General features: G+C 54.0%; 4 protein-coding genes across 4 annotated transcripts; 2 read left to right on the top strand and 2 right to left on the bottom strand.

The window, feature by feature from the left end:
* Positions 1-541: 541 nt before the first annotated feature.
* BDP55DRAFT_667708 (uncharacterized protein) lies at positions 542-1,431 on the bottom strand. The gene has a single exon (XM_060575178.1). The coding sequence runs from the start codon at positions 1,006-1,008 to the stop codon at positions 661-663; it is 348 nt and encodes a 115-aa protein (XP_060428421.1). The 5' UTR covers positions 1,009-1,431; the 3' UTR covers positions 542-660.
* Positions 1,432-4,035: 2,604 nt separating this feature from the next.
* Positions 4,036-5,910, bottom strand: BDP55DRAFT_554699 (amidophosphoribosyltransferase; the record flags this gene model as incomplete). The annotated part of the gene is made up of 4 exons (XM_060569417.1): positions 4,036-4,931; positions 4,984-5,511; positions 5,573-5,721; positions 5,777-5,910. The coding sequence occupies 4 exons, from the start codon at positions 5,908-5,910 to the stop codon at positions 4,036-4,038; spliced, it is 1,707 nt and encodes a 568-aa protein (XP_060428420.1).
* Positions 5,911-9,875: 3,965 nt separating this feature from the next.
* Positions 9,876-10,889, top strand: BDP55DRAFT_186309 (uncharacterized protein). The gene is made up of 2 exons (XM_060565848.1): positions 9,876-10,067; positions 10,226-10,889. The coding sequence occupies exons 1-2, from the start codon at positions 10,050-10,052 to the stop codon at positions 10,817-10,819; spliced, it is 612 nt and encodes a 203-aa protein (XP_060428419.1). The 5' UTR covers positions 9,876-10,049; the 3' UTR covers positions 10,820-10,889.
* A 5,338-nt stretch (positions 10,890-16,227) lies between these two features.
* Positions 16,228-18,661, top strand: BDP55DRAFT_729791 (kinase-like domain-containing protein; the record flags this gene model as incomplete). The annotated part of the gene is made up of 2 exons (XM_060579620.1): positions 16,228-16,401; positions 16,460-18,661. 2 exons carry the CDS (start codon positions 16,228-16,230, stop codon positions 18,659-18,661), a joined length of 2,376 nt encoding a protein of 791 aa, XP_060428418.1.
* Positions 18,662-19,420: the final 759 nt, after the last annotated feature.

Raw genomic sequence — 19,420 nt, 5'->3', positions numbered from 1 at the left:
CTGCAGTTTTTTCCTGTGTCGTCAGCCACCATCCGGGGCCACCTCCGAAGAAAAAAACCTACCGGCGCTGTGGAACCTCGGGAGTCAGACGCATAAAGCTTGTACACTTCCGGCTCTCACAAAACGGCTTATGCAACAGTCACTCCACATGGGTCTTCTTCACATGGAGGGAGAACGTTCCGTTCGGCACGATACTCTGTTGTCCGGTGAACGGCAGTGGATGCCCTCATCTCTATTCGGAAATGTACACCGCTGCATCCGCCGTCTTACTCAACATAGGGTTCCATTCGGTCGGTCTCTTCCATCGTCCACGGGGTCCTGAAGGGGGGGGGGGAAGAGAAAGAGAAGAGAATTCCACAGCTTCCAGAAGCGGAATCGAATCTCCACGCCTGGCAGGGCGCTAGACTTTGCAGGGCATGGAGCTACTGCAACAGCGGCCTCTAATTCTCAGTTCAGGGCCTGTCTCAACGAAATTTCGAAGCGAGGCGAGCGCGGGGACTTTTTTTACGCTTCACGAGATTCACAAGGGAAGGGGAGGGGAGGGGAGGGGAGGAGGGTGTGCTGGAATACTCCGTACGGAGTACATTCTGCTCCTCTCGCGTGAAGCTTTCCAAGGGTCCAACAGGTGGCCCTACACTAAAACGAAACAGCCTTTTCTAACTACGGTAGAGGGATCGTCCAGAATTTCAATACATCTGCGTCGTTGCCACGGGCACCTTTCATGTCGCGGCATCCGGACTGGGAAAAAGAGCTTCTGCCCGGCCACGCGGCGGCTCCGGATCGGCGGTTTCCCAACTTCGTGGGACAAGATAAGCCGGATGCTTCCCAGCCAGCCGTGGCGGACCTCCCTCGTACCCTGGTCACACCAGCATCCTTCCAATGTCTGGGTGTGTCTCCAAGGGTGGTTGGTGGTCCAGTTGCAGCAGCAGTAATTAACGGAATCGCGCAAAAAAAAAAGGATGGGAAAATTTCCGTTGCCCAGAGATGAGGATGATGAAGATGGAGCATCCGTCACCAGTGAACCACAGGGCCCCGGGAGGATATGCAACAACGGAGATGCACAGCGTCAGAACTCTAGGTCCGCACAGGTGCATCGGCAGCACGACATCGTGATCTCCGCGCCCACTCCGAGTCAGCACAAGGATGAGTGAAGCGTGGCTTTCTGGGAAATAGATATCCATATATCCACCGATCACGAGATCACGTTCTGATCAGTCACAAGTTGTTGCGAGACCCCGAAATTGGCACAACGCCATTGTCTCTGTGAGTCTCGTGTAGAAGCCAAGAACAAGCGAAACGAGAGTGCCCCGGCCTACAGCAGCACTCCGTTTGCTGGATGAAGAGTTAGAGACGGATCGCTAAAGCATCCTCCGTAATATGAGTTCCAGGGGCAGCGAAGTACGGAGTACTGATAGACGGGACAGACATAGGCTGTCAGACAATGCGGGACAGAGTAGCCCGAGAAACGCAACCACGGATGAACTTGAGACGACATGGGGCCCAGGCAAGGAACCCGCGGCCCAGAGCTTCTGGAAGAAGTCTGTTGCGCGTCGCATGGTATGCGTATCCGTACGGATAATGCAGTGCAGTTCCAGAGGACAGTCTGCCTTGCCCTTTCCACGAGACAATTCGCACGTCCCTCCCTCATGGACGGGACAAAGGGAATTCAGGATAGGGGGTGGTTAGTGGAAACACAGGCGACAGATTGTATCACCACGAAAACCCCACGAGGGGTCCCTGAAAATGGGCCAGTGCTCTTCTTTTCGAGAAAGCGGAATACCAATCCCATCCGGCCCCCTTGTCTGGCAATATTCGAGGCACATTAAACGGCCCCAAGTAAAATCATTGAGAACGAGCTTGGAACCAGAAAGACTCTACGCGGAGCCAAAGCCCCGCGCTTGTGCGTGTGCTTGTGCACTGCAGAAAGAGGGAGGGAGGGGCATCATCCATCGTCCATCATCTCTGGTTCCATGCCTCGAAGTTGACTATGATAATGCGGCTATGCGGTTGCTTCCCAAGCCCAGCTGAGCATGGTTCTCGGTTCGATACCTTCTAATTACTTAGAGACGCTGTGCCTCCCAATTCAGATTGGCCCGAAGACTTGAGGGATTGGTTGGAACGCCTGGGAAAGAAAGGAACCGGAAACCCGGCCAGACCTTGGCCAAATTCATGCCCGTCAGCAAACGTCGGTGACATTGCAGCCGCACGGCTTGCATTTTGCATGGGCCCAATCTGCCAGGCATAGCTATTGACTATTGGCATTGCCCATCTGGCGGGGTTTGTTGGCCCAAAAAATGCCAAAACGCAGCCGTCCCAAGAGACCGGCGGACGGCGCGGGCTTTGCATTCCTTGGGGTCCTTTTCCCCTCCTCGTCCAAGGGTCCGACCCTGATGGGAAGCATAAAGCTGTGCAACACTACATCACCAGCGCTGCCACTGCGGCCGGCGCTTGAAGGTGACCATGTCCATGTTCTTCTTTCCCAGGCCGAAGCATACAGGTAACACAGGTAACAGAGAAGCCCGGTTCGTAGTTGCGAATCCACCAAGAGACGATCCCTCCTTCGTCTTCCTGCCTGATGGGTTCACCGGTGTGAAGTATCCATCAAGCTGAAAGTAACGAAAGACACCCTAAAGAAAGGCAAAAGGGTGCATCTAGCAGGTGAGAAAGGGGTCGTGGAGTCCGGACGATGGGGGCGCCATAGTGGAGAGATTGTCTTACCTTAGTCAACCGTGAAGATGTTGCCGCGGCGGCGGCGGCGGCGATGGCGCCAACTGGGGGGGGGGGGGGGGGGGGGGGCCAGTGAGCCCGTACACTAAGTCAATAACTTACTCACACAGGCGCTCATCTTCTGGCAACTTCGCCCATGAGATTTACCTCATCTCAAAATGCAGCCAGTGGGCGGGTTCGCCCAGCAGAGTTTTGGGCTTGGATGGGATTATTACCTCTGGGCTGGCACGGACACTACCTAGGTATTACTGGGAATTGGGAAACTTGGGCACAAGGGCAATACCCCCCACTAGCTGTCATTCCAAATGGACGCCGGTCGTCGAACCGCGGATGTGCCGGTTGGTCGTCCGGGCCCTGTTCTTCCCAAAGTTCGAGCCAGGTCCCTGGTCATGTACCTTTTTTTTCCTTCCATCGTCTCTTTCTTCACGAAGTTCACAGTGAGAGTTTCTCTCTCCATCTTTTTGTCCCCCCACTGATCAAGGGCCCTTGGTGGAAGAGATACATGCACTGGGATGAGGGTTGGGATATGAGTCGCGATAGGCTCCGTGCGGAAGGCTACCTACCTAGAGGCTGGGAACCAGTCAGTCCGGCTTGTAACCTAACCACCTGTGGGCTGACGGGAAGGGGAGGGAGAAACGCTCCGATCCATCAGTGAAGACGGTGGATCGTTTCACGGAATTTGGTCACCGTCTAACGCGGATGGAGACAACTGACTGGTCGATGGAACCCTCGGGCTCGGGCCTACGGATTAGTGTAGATGACACAAATGAAGCGATGTTGAACCGTGATGATGTGCAAGTGCAAAGCGCATGCACTTAGCCGGGTTAACCACCCCAGTCAGTATTTATGCAGAGCCTCCCTGTGCTTTGGCATATCCCCCTGGACTTTCCATGCTACTACCGGATACATTCCAACGACCATTGAAGTCCGCCGAGCAATTGTTTGAATGGATGATCAATTCTCATGAATCGTTCTATGGCCTATGTGTAAAACGTTCGAAAAGAACCCTTCGTATGAATGACCATACCTCTCTCTCTCTCTCTCTCTCTCTCTCTCTCTCTCTCTCTCTCTCTTTAACCAGCCGAGTACCAAATGGAGTACCCAACTCCAAACCTGAGTGGAAAACCCTCAGAGATGAATGCGATGTAGTTTCAAAATGCCAATCCCTCCCCAACGCCTCTCCTGAATTTTTGATTTTCTGTATACCCCAGTCCCAGCCTCTCTCTGGATAATTGCGTGAGCTTCTTTCTATCATCTAGTTCTCCCCCTCATGAGCCGCGTTGTGGATGCTGCAAGCCCTTCAGTCAGTCAACATTTCCCATATTGTAAGGGCAAACAATGTACATACCCAATGTCCGCAGGGTTTCCCGGGGACTGCGGGTCAGCTCGTGTCCGGGCCGCCAAGCCATTGGTCTTGGCGACCTTAGCAGCAGGAGCATCCGTAGAGTCCGCGGTGCCAGTAAGCACGGGGCCGCTGCTGGCAACAAGCGCTTTACGCTTCCTGCCACTGTTGCGGGCATCGTCAAGCTGCTCCAAGTAGGCCTCGGAAACCGGGGTGACGTAGCAACCGCTAAAGACACCAACCTCAAAAGTCTGCGTCTTGGGGTCACGGGGAGACAGCTCGGCGCATGAGGCAACGAGATCCTCGACCGTTTGGTAGATGATGTCGTCGGCGCCGATTTGCTCGGCAATCTCGGCGTTGGTGCGTCCATGAGCGATGAGATCCTTTTGCGATGCCAAGTCGATACCGTGAACGTGGGGGTGGATGACCTCGGGTGAGCACGAGCTGAAGATAACCTTGCGAGCTCCAGCCTCGCGCGCCATAGTGACGATCTCCCGGCTGGTTGTACCGCGGACCACTGAATCATCCACAAGCAGCACGGTCTTGCCCTGGAACTCGGAATCGATGGTGCTCAGCTTGCGGCGAACGCTCTTCTGCCTCATCTGCTGTCCAGGCATGATGAAAGTTCTAAAGACATAGCGGTTTTTGACGAAGCCCATGGAATAGGGCTTCCTGAGGCGCTCTGCCAAGGCCGCGGCAGCCGTATTGGAGGTCTCGGGGATAGGGATAACAACGTCGATATCCTTGACAGCCTCCTTGCCCAGCCTAGCGATGATGTTGTCAGCCAACTTGATGCCCTGGCGGTTGCGAGACTCGTGGACACTGATTCCATCGATGACACTGTCAGGCCTCGCAAAGTACACTTGATAACGTCAGCAAGTTCCGGCAATTATCCCAGGGTTGTTTCTTCATACCATATTCAAAGATGTCAGGGCTGTAAGAAGCGGGTTCTTGAATCTGGTGGAAAACAGGAGGGCAGCCCTTCTTGAAGAGCACAGCCTGTCCAGGCAAGACATCAGTGATGTTCTTGAAGCCCAGCTGGCGCAGAGCGATCGACTCTGATGCAACCATGTAGTCGTAAGAGTCATCATCAGGGCTAGTAGTCGACTTGCGAGAACCCCAGACCAAAGGACGGATGCCATCAGGGTCTCTAAAAGCAACCACGCCGTATCCAGCAACCATGATGACACTGGCCCAGGCACCCTGGATACGCTTGTAGGTACGCTCAAGCGCACTGAACAGATCCGTCTCGTTGATACGCGCCTTTCCAGTCTCGTTAAGCTCGTTGGCAAAGACAGACAGCATCAGCTCACTGTCACTGCTAGTGTTGATGTGCCTGTGGGCGTCCTTATCCAGGAAGGCACGGAGCTCAGCCGCATTGGTGAGGTTGCCATTGTGCGACAGGCAGATTCCATAAGGGCTGTTGACATAGAACGGTTGAGCTGTGATCTGTGTTAGCCTTTCAAGGGCCGTGAGATTTTACCGGCACAGCTTTGTTCTGACCTTCAGCGCGTCCACTGCTTCCCCAAGTAGGGTAGCGAAGGTGGCCAATACCCATCCACCCAGGCAAGTCAACGACCCTCTTGCCGTCCTTGAAGACAGTCGCTGCCATGCCGGAATCCTTGTTCATGAAGATTCGTCCTCCATAAGAACTGCAAGTGTCAGCACAAGCCTATAATTGACTAGACTTCAGTAAAGCTTCCTTACCTAGTCGCAATACCGCAGGCGTCTTGACCGCGGTGCTGAAGAAGGTACATGGCTTCATGAATGTCCTGCGCCGCGTCGCAGTTGTCCTCATCTCGGTCATAATGACCCATGCAGATTCCAAGAATTCCACACATCTTGCCTTGCTCTTTGCAGTATCTTGCGGTAGATCAGGGCTTCTCGAGTTCGATCCAATGCTTCCTTGTTCAAAGAAGCTTGGCAAGTGTTTGCGCAAAAGGACCGACGTGGTTGTGAGTGTTGGTGTTCGAGATAGCTTCGGCCGTGGGTGGTGGCGGGGTATCCGATGGCGGGGTATTTTTTTTTAGCTGGACAGGGTCCACGCCGTGTTTTCTTCGTGTTTCGGACGAGGGAAGAGAGAGTCGGAACGAGGCAACGACAGGATATCTTCGGGACCAAATAATCCGGCCTCTTCGGGAGTGAGGGAATTGGCGCTCGTACTTCGACGAGGGAACGATGAGGCTCCAAGAAGGAAGAAAAATATTTTTTGACAGCCGTCGTCGGCGAAAGGCAATTGGGGTAGGAGCAGAAAAAATTCCTCCAACAGTCACAAACCTTCAGAAGGAATGAATAAGTGGGGCCGAATATCGGTGCTCCCAAGCACGCGGTAGGTGCGGCAGGTCGTAGGTACCTACGTCCCGGATAAGGCGCCGTGTCAGCGTCCCCCGTGCTCCTTGAGGGCGCCCATCGGGTTCTTGTCGAACCCTTCTCTCCGCAGTAGTGGGACCTCTTCGTTGGCTCCCGTGAACCGTTACTCCGGTCAGCCTGCATCTTCGGGGTTGTGTGATTCCCCCCTCACACCGGTTCAACCGATGCATTCCGAAGGCCCGATATGGTTGCAGGCCAAAAAGGGTAGGTCCAGTGACGGTAGCCACGTGGTGCATGTGTTACTAGGCCTGAAGAGATAAGCTGGAGGATAACCCCAATTCTGGCTAAATGCGGTGTGATTTGATGGCCCATGAAGATTGATGGAGTTGGTGAAAAGAGACTGCCAAGGGGTGCATGATCTCCTTGAAAGGGAGTTGTGTTCAAGCTTTTCAGCCATCGCGGTTGAAGCCATCAATATTGCGAACCTCGATGGGAAGCAATCATCGGCATAGTCATCTTTCCATCACAGTATGCCTAGGCACCTTGAAAAGGCGTATATCGATCTGAAATACTAAGTAGGCACTTTGTTGTTTTATTTGAACCATGTTTACGTACTTGCGAGTCACCCACAATACTATTCTGGATCTCCTCGATAACAAGGTACTTAGATGTATTTTGGGGGTGGGAGAGCATTTGAGTATGCCCAGAAACCCTCAAGGCTGCTAGTAATCCCCCGTGATGTCTGTTTTCCGTTAATGAGGTTGAGACTGCATGAGCCGCCCCCCCTTCTTCCTGTTCCTTATCTTGCATTAGAGGCAGAGCCACAAGGAGACACAGGTGAACACTGTCGTTTCGTTTGCTAGTTCCTTGAGTGGATTGCGGCTTTATAACCTTGGATCACTCTCCACAACTGGACATGTCTGCAAAACTGAATTTGGTACTTACATCAGCAAAGGTTCTCTACTTGCGGAAGGAAGAATTCTGTAAGTCGGGGACTGTGACATCCGTGACATATGCAGGCATGTGGATTTCCTCAACCCATCGTCTCCCTGCAGAAAACCGGTATGACCTTCCAAGCAGCGGTGAGGATGGGCTTAGGTCAGATGACACATCGCTATCTTAATGTCGTTGACGCCGCAATCAACATTTCTCCTAGCATTATAAACTCATGGCGTGTCATGTGTCCCTTCGGTCTAGGTAGAATCAAAGTCCTTGTAAGCCACGAATACTCAAACTGTCAGCAGCAAACCGTAGTGTTCATGTAAGGCTGCGGGAGGTGAATCGTGATAGAGACCCGCAGTCTAGCAACCCTTTATCGGGGATGGACACTTAAAAGAAACCGGTTATGGACATATACCCAATTGCAAGCTTTCGTGTCAATGCACAACGTTTTATGCAGCAAGTGGATCGTTCTCCGGCCAAACCCTGGTCGAACGCCTGGTCAAACGGGCAGTGAGCACAGATCTGGTGCTTCCCAAATTGCACCGACTGCGTGGTGCCCAACGTTCCTCCGTAGCTTGTCGATCAGCGTATTTTCTCATCAAAGTCCCCTTCCAAGGATGGCGGTCCCCTCTGATCCCTCTCTGGCTGCCAATCTAACGGAAAGGCCCGTGGTATTATGAGGAGGGGGAGGGGGAGGGGGGAAAGTGATGAAATAGGATACTCGGTGGGCGGGGGTTTGACAAACATCATTTCCCCGAGTAGGAGGCCATTGACATGTCTCGAGACGACGTCGTCGAGGTGAGGTGACAATAGTGGGCGTCGCATTGCGACGTGCTCGGTTGGTGTCCAACTTGTTTGCTTCACCAACGTCGCTACCTCCGTTCCATGAGTCTGTTGCTTTGGCCGCATGTTTCTGAGACTTGGCACGTTGCCATTCCAAGTGACAGTTGCAAAGACGCAGTGACGATGGTGTACACACCCACGTGCGCACTGCAGTGCGCCTGCGGCAAGGCGGCAAACCATCCCAAGCAGCCAAACGTCCTGATAGCCTTTTGTATATGCATAGGCAGGAATCTTCCATACGGTTGACGGCAACGGAGGCGATCAGAGGGGGGGGGGGGGGGGGCCTTGGTTACTGTTAGAGATGGTGCATACGCCGACATGTTCCAGACGTTTTCCATACTATGGGCCCAAGCAATACTATAGATCGTTTTTCCCCCCAGTAGGGTGCGGCGGATTGCAGTGTGTCATTCGGTTTGGGCATCTCCACTGATTGTCTCGTTGTGACAAGTTGATGGTTTAGAACGAACGGGAAGAGGGCCTTTTTGCCCCATGAGCTCCGTTCGTTGGCATGGTCACCACCGGTGAGCTTTCCCAAAGCATCAAATGTTCCCTAGGTCTCAATGTCCCAGTACGGCTACGTAGGCGAAGGAAGACTGAAGAGAGGGGACAAAGAGAAGCTCCATTGTCAGTTCCGGCTCCCCGTGTTCGGGTCGAGCTTGGTCGAGAGCTTCGAGGCACGCGGGACAGGGCGCCCTGTTCTGCTTGGCGACCCCTTGTTGCCTCGGCCGGTTGGCGATGTGCGCCATCATAAGCCCGTGGTCGACTTCTGACCCAAGTATCTGGTAATTGGGTATTGCGGTAGAGGAGAAAAACAGCCGAGCGAGTCATCCTACATCGACAGACTTTGCAAGTTGGTGGCTTCATCTGGGAATTGCTGAACGTTGAACGGCGAGTTTCCAGCAGCACTGCAACGTCACTTACTGGCGCCGTGCATCGCATAGCCATGCTGTAGTCACTTGTAAGTGCGAAAGGGTATACCTACGTCAGGGGAGCAACCTTTCTTTCTTGATAATCAACAAGAGATTTGCAAAGTGTTCTTGGTAGTGCGTCAAAAAGACCCCCGAGTGCCACGGAGGAAGGTCCTGGAGCTCATCACCGCGGAAGCAAGTACGAAGTACAGTGCTCATGTAGCTCCCTGCCATTTCTGGGCTAGAGCCGACAGGAAGGCAGGAAGCTTCCTCCACCTGCATTCTTTCCCTTTGCGGCGTGCGCCCAGCCCAACAGCATGTCATCATCCGACATCCAGTCTCTCTGAGGCAGGCAGGTACTTCGTGCGGATGCTTCCCTCCTGATTCCCTTTCCCGCAACCTTCCCGCCGCGTTTCATCATTTCTCCTGGGTCACCAAAGTCAACACCAGGCTGCTGGGAATCTGGGCTCGCCCATCCGCGCATCAATGTCAAGCGCCAGCCTGCCCAGGTGGGCTGCCTCCACGTTTTTTGCGCCCCTGTGCCTGGTTTCTCTTGTTCCTGACTTATGAACGTGCCCACACTGACGCGCTTCTGGCTACAGGATCAGGTTCGCACCGACAATCCTAACCCCGCCGACGTCGCCTCTACTGTCTATCGGAGAAAGAGTCCAAGAAAAGGAGGAGGTAATCAACTGTGAGCTACGCAGTATGGGTTTCGGCTGATGTCACTACGTCTCTGAAGATCGGATATGAGTGTATGTCCCTGGAGTAGCTTGCTCGCAGCATGACATAATAGGCGAATTGACGAGACCCGCACCAAATTCGACGGCATCACTGATACTCCGTACTCATTTTCACCTCGAGCGAATCAAGAGACAGTACCACGCAAGCAAGAAGGCTCCTCAGGGCCGTTCCGCAGACCCCGAGCTAAGGTAGCACTGGGGACAGGCAAACGAGCCGGCGACGAACAAGGGCATATGGCGGATACCAATACTGTATGTTGGAACACCGTACTCTACTACTCCGCACCGCAGGCTTGAGTTGAGGCTTGAGGACGTTTAGATTTTACTCTGCTTTCGTGCTAGCAGCGTGTGGGTTAATAAGTTATATGAGTGTGTCGACCAATGCAGAGGCTTATCAACCCAGTGTCTAGGGCTCAACGGCGAGACATGAAACGACGAGAAACACCTGCACAATTCCCAACATGCAGGGTGGGCGTTCGCATTTCCCAATCCCACCCGAGGTGGGTGATAAGATTTGCAGATTTGAGAATGTAACTCGTACGCATTGCCATGCCTACCCGTATTCTACAAGCTACCGCGCTTCATCGATAATTTATTTCACCACTACCGCGATAGGCCTGTCACTACACTGTACCTCAGGCTCATTTTCGAGTTCGTTGGCCGGATCATCAGCTCTCCCCACCATTCGGATGCTTCCATTCGCCTTCTGTGCCCCTGGCATTGTCCAACTAGTAGCATCCAATGATACCGACGGCGTTGATGCGGCAGTAATCCACCAATGCAAGGCGGGCCAGGTACCGAATACCTCCCACACAGCCGAATGGGAAAGATGTGCTCCGGTACCTGAACATCGCGACGCTGGGATGCTTGACAGCGTAGTTGGACGGACACACGGGCCTGGCATAATTGACCCTAGTAGGCGTTTGCCTGCTGTTTCGGAGGCTTGTGCGAGCAGCCAAGGCAGCGCCAGATCCATCGGAGACGCTATGTATGCACAAAGCTAAGCAACTGGCCGTCTTCTCTTTTATGTTCTTAAAAAAGCGTGGTGGTGGTACGGACACCGCCCGTGGTGCCATTCGAGGCGTGAGGCCCAACGTACCCGCCAGTCAGTCTCGGGCAGCCTTCCACGTTAGCCTTTTGGCGCTAAAGTGGCGCCTCCCGGGCCCCCGGCTGATCTACTGGCTGGCGTGGACAGTTTCTCATCGTCCCCTTGCTTCTTGCCTCTTTCGCACTCGTTCTGCCAGCCGGCGCCGCTTGCTGCACACTACACGATGAGCCGGCTGTTGCTGTCAAGCTTGGAGACCCGAGGGGAAGGAATAGGTAGGAAGAGGAACGCGGCAGCTGTCCTATGACTAGGCAGTGGGCACCTATCCGTACGGTTGAAGCTGCTACTCCGTACACAGGAGCACACCGCTAACCTGGCTCTTAGACAATTAGACACACAGCTGCGGGCTCAAACCCGTCACATCCTGCCAGGTCCCGGCCTTGAGTTGATCGCGTCGATGTCGCGTTGCAAAATGAAGCATCTCAGTCCAGATACGTACCGAATTAACCAAATGCTCTGCTCGCCGAAGTACCTCGTACCATACTGTATGTACTTACGGATAGGTATGTAGATAAGGTAAGAAGGCGTGGGAGGTAAAGCACGAGGTGAGGTTGTGGATGTGGGAGGGGATACGGATACGTACCGGCTACCTACTACGTAGATGTCAGGTACGTACTGTGCCTGAGCTTACTGCGTACACCAAAAGTGACCAAACGGACGGACATGAGCTGCATCCACTTTCCACCTTCCCCGAGCTTGCGGCCCCCTTTTTCTTTTTAATCTTTTTTTCTCATTCTGAGGTGTGATGTGATGGTGATGCTTCAGTCCATCCACCACACACTAGAAACACCTTTTCGAGCTCGGTTTCATGGCTTGAATTGACAATTAGCCAGATGGAGACGACGAAAGACACACTGACACCCAACGGTCCTTTGCCCCGATATCTCTGGGAACTTGGACCTGGACCCCTCTGATCACTCCCGCCACCACGAGACCCTTTTTCCTAGTCTCCAGGGCTTCCAAATGGTACTAGCATTGGTGATGAGCAGCAAGCTCGCGGCAGCTGGCCAGGTTCCCCTTTTCTCCTACTCTTCGTGTTGTGCGAGAAGTGGAAACGAGGCTTTATGCGCTTGAACCACTTGAACCATCCAACAGCGGGCAACCTGACACGGATGACAGCCTTTTCCCTTCACGCAGACGCGGGACGCAGGCACGCAGGACAAGGCCACTTTCTTTTTTGCCTTTGGGTCTCCAGTTTCTTCCCTCCAGATCCGGCCGTTCAAGGTCTTGAGTTCAGGGTTGTCTTGATCAATCACCGTCTCACTCTCGGCCAGCTGGGGGGCCAGTCACCGCGGTCTGCCAGTGTCTCCGTACACTACGATTCTCCCCGTCGCCGTTGTGCCCGCATTGTTCCCCTCTTGGTCCCCTACGGCAGGTTTCCAAGGTTTGCTCAGTTCCCAGGATCTCCCTCTCATACCCGTCATCCAAAATGAACGACGAATGCACTTGCACCGACCCGGACTCTTTACGTGTCGCGACGAGACGACACACGCACACACACGCAATCACGCACACATATGTACATAGGAACCCAAATACCAATCGCTTCCTGGAGCGCATCATTCACCAGACGACGAAGACCCCCGTCCCGGTCGGCCCCTGCCAGCATCGTCGAATAAGGCTGCAGGATTTTCATCGCGGTGCTCCATTCTTGGACCTGGTTCTCCGTCTTGCCCTGCTGGGCGTGGCACGCTACATGCGCGTACCGTCAGGAACGTTACGGCGTACGGTACCTTTGCCTGAGGTATTCATATCTGGCCACCACGGATAACGAATCTGCGGTGGCAGACTCGCAGCAAGGCATGAAATCCCAGGTACAAGATGTACACCACTTTAGCCCAGCATCCGGCAAAGTTGTTTAGTCCTGGGGTTGTTGTGCTGGCATATCAAAACACAACACATACACAACACGCACATTGCATTACTGCACAGCGCCGATATGCTCACCTCTTCTTCAGTGTTCCTCCTGCACGCGCCCCGCGCGCAGAGATGCTCCTCCAATCCACAATTTGTGTCTTGATCCGCCGTTGAGCCGGTTGGGGAGGAGTAGCTGGAGTCGCTGTAGTCTGGAGCATTGCCCAACGGCGTGAACGGCTTGGTCCCCGTTTCCACACCCTGGTCGATCGTCGTACCGCGCCCTCTTCACCTGGCCGAGGCATTTTATACGGATGGTTCTGTCCGTATCTTTACTCGGCACCCTACAAGCTGCATTCCAGCTGGCGCTGCTGGCGCGTGTGGTACTTGGAGCTGATGCTGATGCTGATGTTGATGATGATGCTGACAATGTTGCTGCGGTAGGCTCGCATGTGCAGAGTTGCTTCGCGGACACAGCCTGGTATTATTTTCTGCTCTCCGTCTTTTCTCGCAGCGTTCGCGGCGTACGATACTACGGTGGTGGTCGTGGTACCTGGTGATGCCGCCACTCGCAGCAAGTCTGCAGCATATCCCATGTCTAGGGCTACCTGATGAACATGTATCGGTTGACAACTGCCTCGAAGCGGATACATACCAAGCTCTATCGGGCAATGACCTCTACGTTTCTGGGCCATCACTGCCGACCGCCCCGGGCAGAGATGCTCAGTCAGGCTACGCAGTATGCCAGTTCATCAAGCATCGCCCGCTGCCCCATCAACTCACGTCCCATCAGCCTGGATTGGAGTGAAGATGGGTTGAAGGGCCTGCGCGGTGTGCAACTGTGCATGCGCGGCGGCGTGCCCCCCCGTCGTCTTCCCGTGCGACGGTCTGTATGTCAAGTCGAATACCAAAACAAGAGACGGGGTCGATTTGGTGTGGGCACGATGGAAGAGGGGGAAAGGAACAGACATATTAGATAGGCCGTGAACCATGACGGCGGGAGGCGAGACCAGCAGAAGTTTGATTTCCCAATAATTCAGTTCCATCCCAGGGATCCAAGCACCAAGCACCAAACTCCAAGCAACCGAAGACACTCACAGAGGCCGCAGACGCAGACGAGACAACCGCCGGATAGAAAGGAACGAGGAAGAAGAAAGTGTATCCGTACCAAGAGGCGACCAAACGTCCGAACATAATCAAACCAAGCTCGACCCTGCAGTCCACAGCACAATCTTCCTTTTTTTTCTCTCGCCGTTTTTCAATTTACGGAAGCCTACTCGCCTCTCAGGTAGTCATCACTCTCTAGACTCTGGTACAGTTTTGTCTCTCATTGCCTTCCATTGTCTTTCCTGCCTGCTCCCACAGGCACCTAGCACCGTACCAATAGAGAGAGAAAAGATACCTAACTATTCGTACCTACCCGTAGGGGAAAGCTCAGGTCAGGCAAGTCAGGTCAAGCCAGTCAGGTACCTCTCGCGCGCGCGCACATACACACACCATTTCTCTCCGTGGACCTTCCCTCTCTCGCAGGGCAAGACAAGAGAGACAGACACTGGCACAACTGGACACTCACACAACTCGCACACAAACATTACAGCCTGATCCTGGTCCGCCAGCCCCCCCTACCTAGGCTTTTTTGGCCGCCCCAGGTCCCAGGAGACTCCCAGACCACCACCATCGGTCCATCACACCCCCCCTTGCCTTTTGCCTTGGACACACCCTTCGAGCGCAAATTGGCCCGCCAGAGCGAAAGGGCAAAAGGGCAAAAGAAGTGAGAAAAAAAGCACGACTCCCCCCCCCGAAAACCATTAGCGAAATTGGGCCCCTATCACCAAGTACCCTCTCCTTCGACCTCTCACCCCCCCGGATTCATTCGTTCATGCTAAGAACGGACCCCCAGCCATTTCTCGAGTCGACGGCATAGTGGTCGGCTCCTCGCTCCATTTTACCACTTACTCCCGGTCAGTAGAATTCAATTTCCCTTCCATCTGCACTGCATTTCGTACCGCACTTTGCACACCTACGCAGTGCCTCAGCGACTAGGGACTAGGTACCTATCTTATTACCCGAGTACCTCAGATCCCTACTCTGACCACAGAGCCTGGAGGTTCCTTTTCCAAGTGAAAGTCTCCCACCCCTCGTCCCTCGTCCTCTCAATCCTCGTCTTCGCCCATCCCGACGCGGGTCTGCGGTGAATCACTCTGCTGGATCGCGTGTGGGTTTCTTCTCTACGGCGGTACCTACCTTACTGGTGCAGTGGTGTCTGTCTACCTTACACGGTACCGCACCGTGAGGAGTACCTCTACACTCTCTCTCACACACTCTCTTTCCTCCCCCCGTACCGTCCACTCGACCCTCGTCTCCCATTCATTCTTGCTCTCCCTTTCCACTTCCGCTCGGCTTCTGGCTCCCCTCCTCTCCCAAAGCTCCCTGACCCCTTCCTCTCTCATCTGTTTCTTCGTCCCTCTTTTTTATTTTTATTTTATTTTTTTAACAACCCGTATGCGTCGCAGTTCTCGTCGAGCTTTTGCTATCCTACCGGCAGAGCATCCATCAACTGCCGTCCGGTCCGCGAATGCTGCATTGCATTTACAAGCAACTTGCCATTACTTGAACTGCATCGAAGCATATACCACACACGCATTGCGCAGACGGGACAGGAAAGACTGGAAACAACAACAACACCACCACCACCACAAAGACCACTACGGCCACCCAAACACCTTGTGCGTCGATGCTCATCTCTCCCCTCGTCACCAGCTTCACAATTCAACGCGCTTCCCAAAGAGACCAAACCAACAAAACCTGGTCGCCCAACCCCCCTTCCATCTTCCAAGGGTCGCTTCCTCATCATCGCAATCTCGACCCACGCACCCGAGAACATCGTCCCCTCTGGATATCCACGTCTGAGGATCCATCCCCGATCGACTGGTTCTAGCTCCATTCCCACCCCCTGGACCCTTCCCTGGCCCTTTTAATAATATCGACCACCTCCTGGCTTTCGCCCGTCCCTCGCTGTCTCCTCTTCTTCATCTGGTTTCGCTCTCTTGGTCCATCCCAGCTCAGTCATTCTCGCTTTTTTTTTCTATTTCCAACATCTACCTGTTCCCGACCCATTACTCGCGACAACATCCGCACAAAGCATTTCCTTACTACAACTTTCAACACTTCTTCAACCACACACACCACTACCAACCTTGACTACTACTACCACCACCACATCACTATCTATCATACTGGAAAAAGCTCTCCCACTCAGACCGGTCTGAATGCCACAGGTTTCGCAAGCGGCTCTTACACAGAGCTCCTCCTAGTTAGGCACAGCATTGGTACGGTCCAGGCTAATACGCCTGAGAAAGCGGCCTTGGCCAGCTGACCCGCCTCAGAAACACCGTCGTCACGAGGATCTTGACTGGAATCAACGATCGCATCCACACACAAAAACCACACAAAATGACGGTCGCACACGAACTGGCCCACAGAGGCTCATCATCACACTCTGCCAACAACATGGCTCTCGAAGACCGATTCGAGGTCCTCAAGGAAATTGGTGATGGTAGCTTTGGCAGTGTCGTTCTCGCCCGAGTCCGTAGCGCAGGTGCTAGCGTGGCTCGTCGCGGTACGGTGGTAAGTTCCTGCATATCGATCCCGCTGCACCACACCAGGTCACTAAAACGTCGTCTAGGTTGCCATCAAGACCATGAAGAAGACTTTCGAGTCATTTACGCCATGCTTGGAGCTTCGCGAGGTCGTCTTCTTGAAGACGCTCCCCAACCATGCCCACCTCGTCCCCGCCCTTGACATCTTCCTCGACCCTTACACTAAGAAGCTGCACATCGCCATGGAGTACATGGAGGGTAACCTGTATCAATTGATGAAGGCTCGGGATCACAAGTGCCTCGACAACGCCAGTGTCAAAAGCATTCTTTTCCAGATCATGCAGGGCCTCGAGCACATTCACGCACATCATTTCTTCCACCGCGATATCAAGCCCGAGAACATTCTTGTCTCCACCTCATCCCACCAAGACACCGTCACATCCTTCCGCAGATATTCGGCTCTCGTCACTCCCCCCTCCACGCCTCCCAATTACACCGTCAAGATTGCCGACTTTGGACTTGCACGCGAAACCCACTCAAAGCTTCCTTACACGACCTACGTTTCGACGAGATGGTACCGAGCACCCGAAGTGCTTCTGCGTGCCGGCGAATACTCGGCACCCGTTGATATCTGGGCTGTCGGCGCCATGGCCGTTGAGATTGCCACACTCAAGCCACTCTTCCCTGGTGGAAACGAGGTCGACCAAGTTTGGAGGGTATGCGAGATCATGGGAAGCCCCGGAAACTGGTACAACAAGTCGGGAGCCCGTGTCGGTGGCGGCGAATGGAAGGATGGTACCAGGTTGGCCGGCAAGCTGGGCTTCTCGTTCCCCAAGATGGCTCCTCATGCCATGGACACGATTTTGCAGCAACCTCAGTGGCCCGCTGCGCTGAGCCACTTCGTTACGTGGTGCCTGATGTGGGACCCCAAGACCCGCCCGACCTCAACACAGGCAATTGCCCACGAATACTTCGCCGATGCCGTTGATCCCCTGAGGCCGAAGTCCTCCGCGTCGAGAATCTTGGGCCGCAAGCAGTCCGATCTTGGCCGCGGCAACAACTCCAACTCATCCACCCCTACCTCCACTAAGCCGTCCTGGTTCAGGAAGTCCCTTATTGGTCGCTCCGAAAGCGCCGAAGTTGCCGTTCCTCAATCCATTTCCAAGGAATCCACCCCGAGACCGTCTCCCGTTCCCTCGCAAACGACGAACGAAGTCCCCGTTGCAAAGACGCGCCCTGCTCAGTCAAAGCGTACGACATGGACGAATGGCCCATCCAATGTCGCACCCATGCCGATACTCCCATCGATCCGTCCCATATCGCCCATTTCCGATGCGGTGACTGCCGAAGCAAGAAACGGTGTGACGTACAACGATTCGTACGCCAACGGTCGCCAACGCACTGTTCAGATCGACGAGAAGAAGAAGATTGGCAGACAATTGTCGGTCGCCTCAAGCACTAACAACTACGCTGAGATTCATCGCCAGCAGGCCGAGCGCGCTCTCAACGGCAACAGTGGCCTTGCGTCGCCGCCCGGTGGTCACAAGGAAAGCTTCTTTTCGCACCTCCGCAAGCGTGCCCGTCGTTTCTCTGGCAGGCACCAGGCCCCCATGTCACCTAACTCGGACGATGTCGAGGCTCAGGCCGGCTGCGGCCCCTGGAACAGCAACAGGTCCTCGATGGTGATCGATAACAATGCGCCTACTCCCCCGCCGAAGCCTACGGAACTCTACGAGCCTCTCGATAAGGCCTTGAGAGACGTTCAGCAGAACCACGACAACGCTCCCGTCCCACCGGCGCACCTCATTACCCCCAGCAGCACTCTGAAGAGACATCACTCTCTGCCGCAGCACCACCCGCGATCTGTTGACAACCTCATGGGAGCTGCCAAGGGAACCGGACCGATTTCGAGCCGAACCCGTCGTGCCCACGCCCACGGTGTCCAGCACTACGACGCCCCCGATGAAGAGGATGAGCTTCTCGATGAGGTTTTGAACTCGACCCACCGAGCTATGAAGCGTCTCGAGAAGGACGGAAAGCCTGGACTGCGGCAATCTGCCAGCAACATTGGCATTTCGAACCCGTACCCGACTCCGTCCCCTTCAGCTAATGGCAACAACTCTGTGCTGTTCGGCGACAACCACGAAGCCGTCGCACCCAAGCCTTTGGATCTGAAGAAGTCGCATGGCGCTGAAAGCCAATACAAGTGGCCCACTCCCCCATACGAGGAGAGTGAATGGGCTGCATCAGCATCCGCCAGCATCTGGGCGGCTAGCAATCGGTTTTAAGGCGGAGCTGCTTCTGAAAGAGATCTTCTCACAGATCTGAGCAGAGATCACCGTAAAAGTTCTTTGTGTAATCACATGCATGGGCTGGGTGTTTGGCGTTCACCGGTGTGCAGTTCTCGTCGTCCAAATTGGAGATGAGTCTGACTCCGGATCTCGATTTTCTGTTGCCCAAGATGTTTTGGAGCAGGGTGGCATTTCGACTATTCCACGATATCTTCGATACCATAGGGCGGCGTCTTTTACGCTATCGCGCAAATTTCTTTCTGCTTTTTTTTCCTATCGACTCATCTGTTTCGAAATACCCGACACTATAGACTGGATGGGCTGCCATTGGCGGCCTATACCAAAGATAACATTTCTTTTGTTTCTGGGGCTCACACGGGCGAGGAGTGGCAGTCTCCCAATCGGAAGAGACTGGACACAGTTCAATAGGGACTGGGGGACAAGATAAGGGAGGGTCAAACATGGTCACACATTTCTGTACAAGGAAGGACAAGGGCACACTCTCTTCTAAGATTCTCTGCGGGCTGGACACGTCAGATGACTTTTGAGGAAAGCCAAATCTGGCCAAAGGACGCCCAATGGATAGTTTGTCATATATGGACCGCGGAAAACACAAATGGTATACATATGGGCGCAACCCTGTCAACGCTACTCAGAGGCTGAGTCTCGCGATTGTTTACTCTACTCGACCGCGTGGAAACTATCATTGTTTATATTTGGAATTTTTGAGGATGAGGTGGGATAAAAAAAGACATA

The sequence above is a fragment of the Colletotrichum godetiae genome (assembly GCF_030913485.1).
Source record: "Colletotrichum godetiae strain CBS 193.32 chromosome Unknown BDP55scaffold_26, whole genome shotgun sequence".
NCBI lineage: Eukaryota > Fungi > Ascomycota > Sordariomycetes > Glomerellales > Glomerellaceae > Colletotrichum > Colletotrichum godetiae.
Note: the sequence above shows the minus strand (reverse complement) of the source record. Positions and strands in the feature narration are given on the sequence as shown.

Excerpts from the sequence above, each read along its gene's own strand:
- BDP55DRAFT_667708 (XM_060575178.1), bottom strand. The coding sequence starts at position 1,008 with ATGCTCCATCTTCATCATCCTCATCTCTGGGCAACGGAAATTTTCCCA.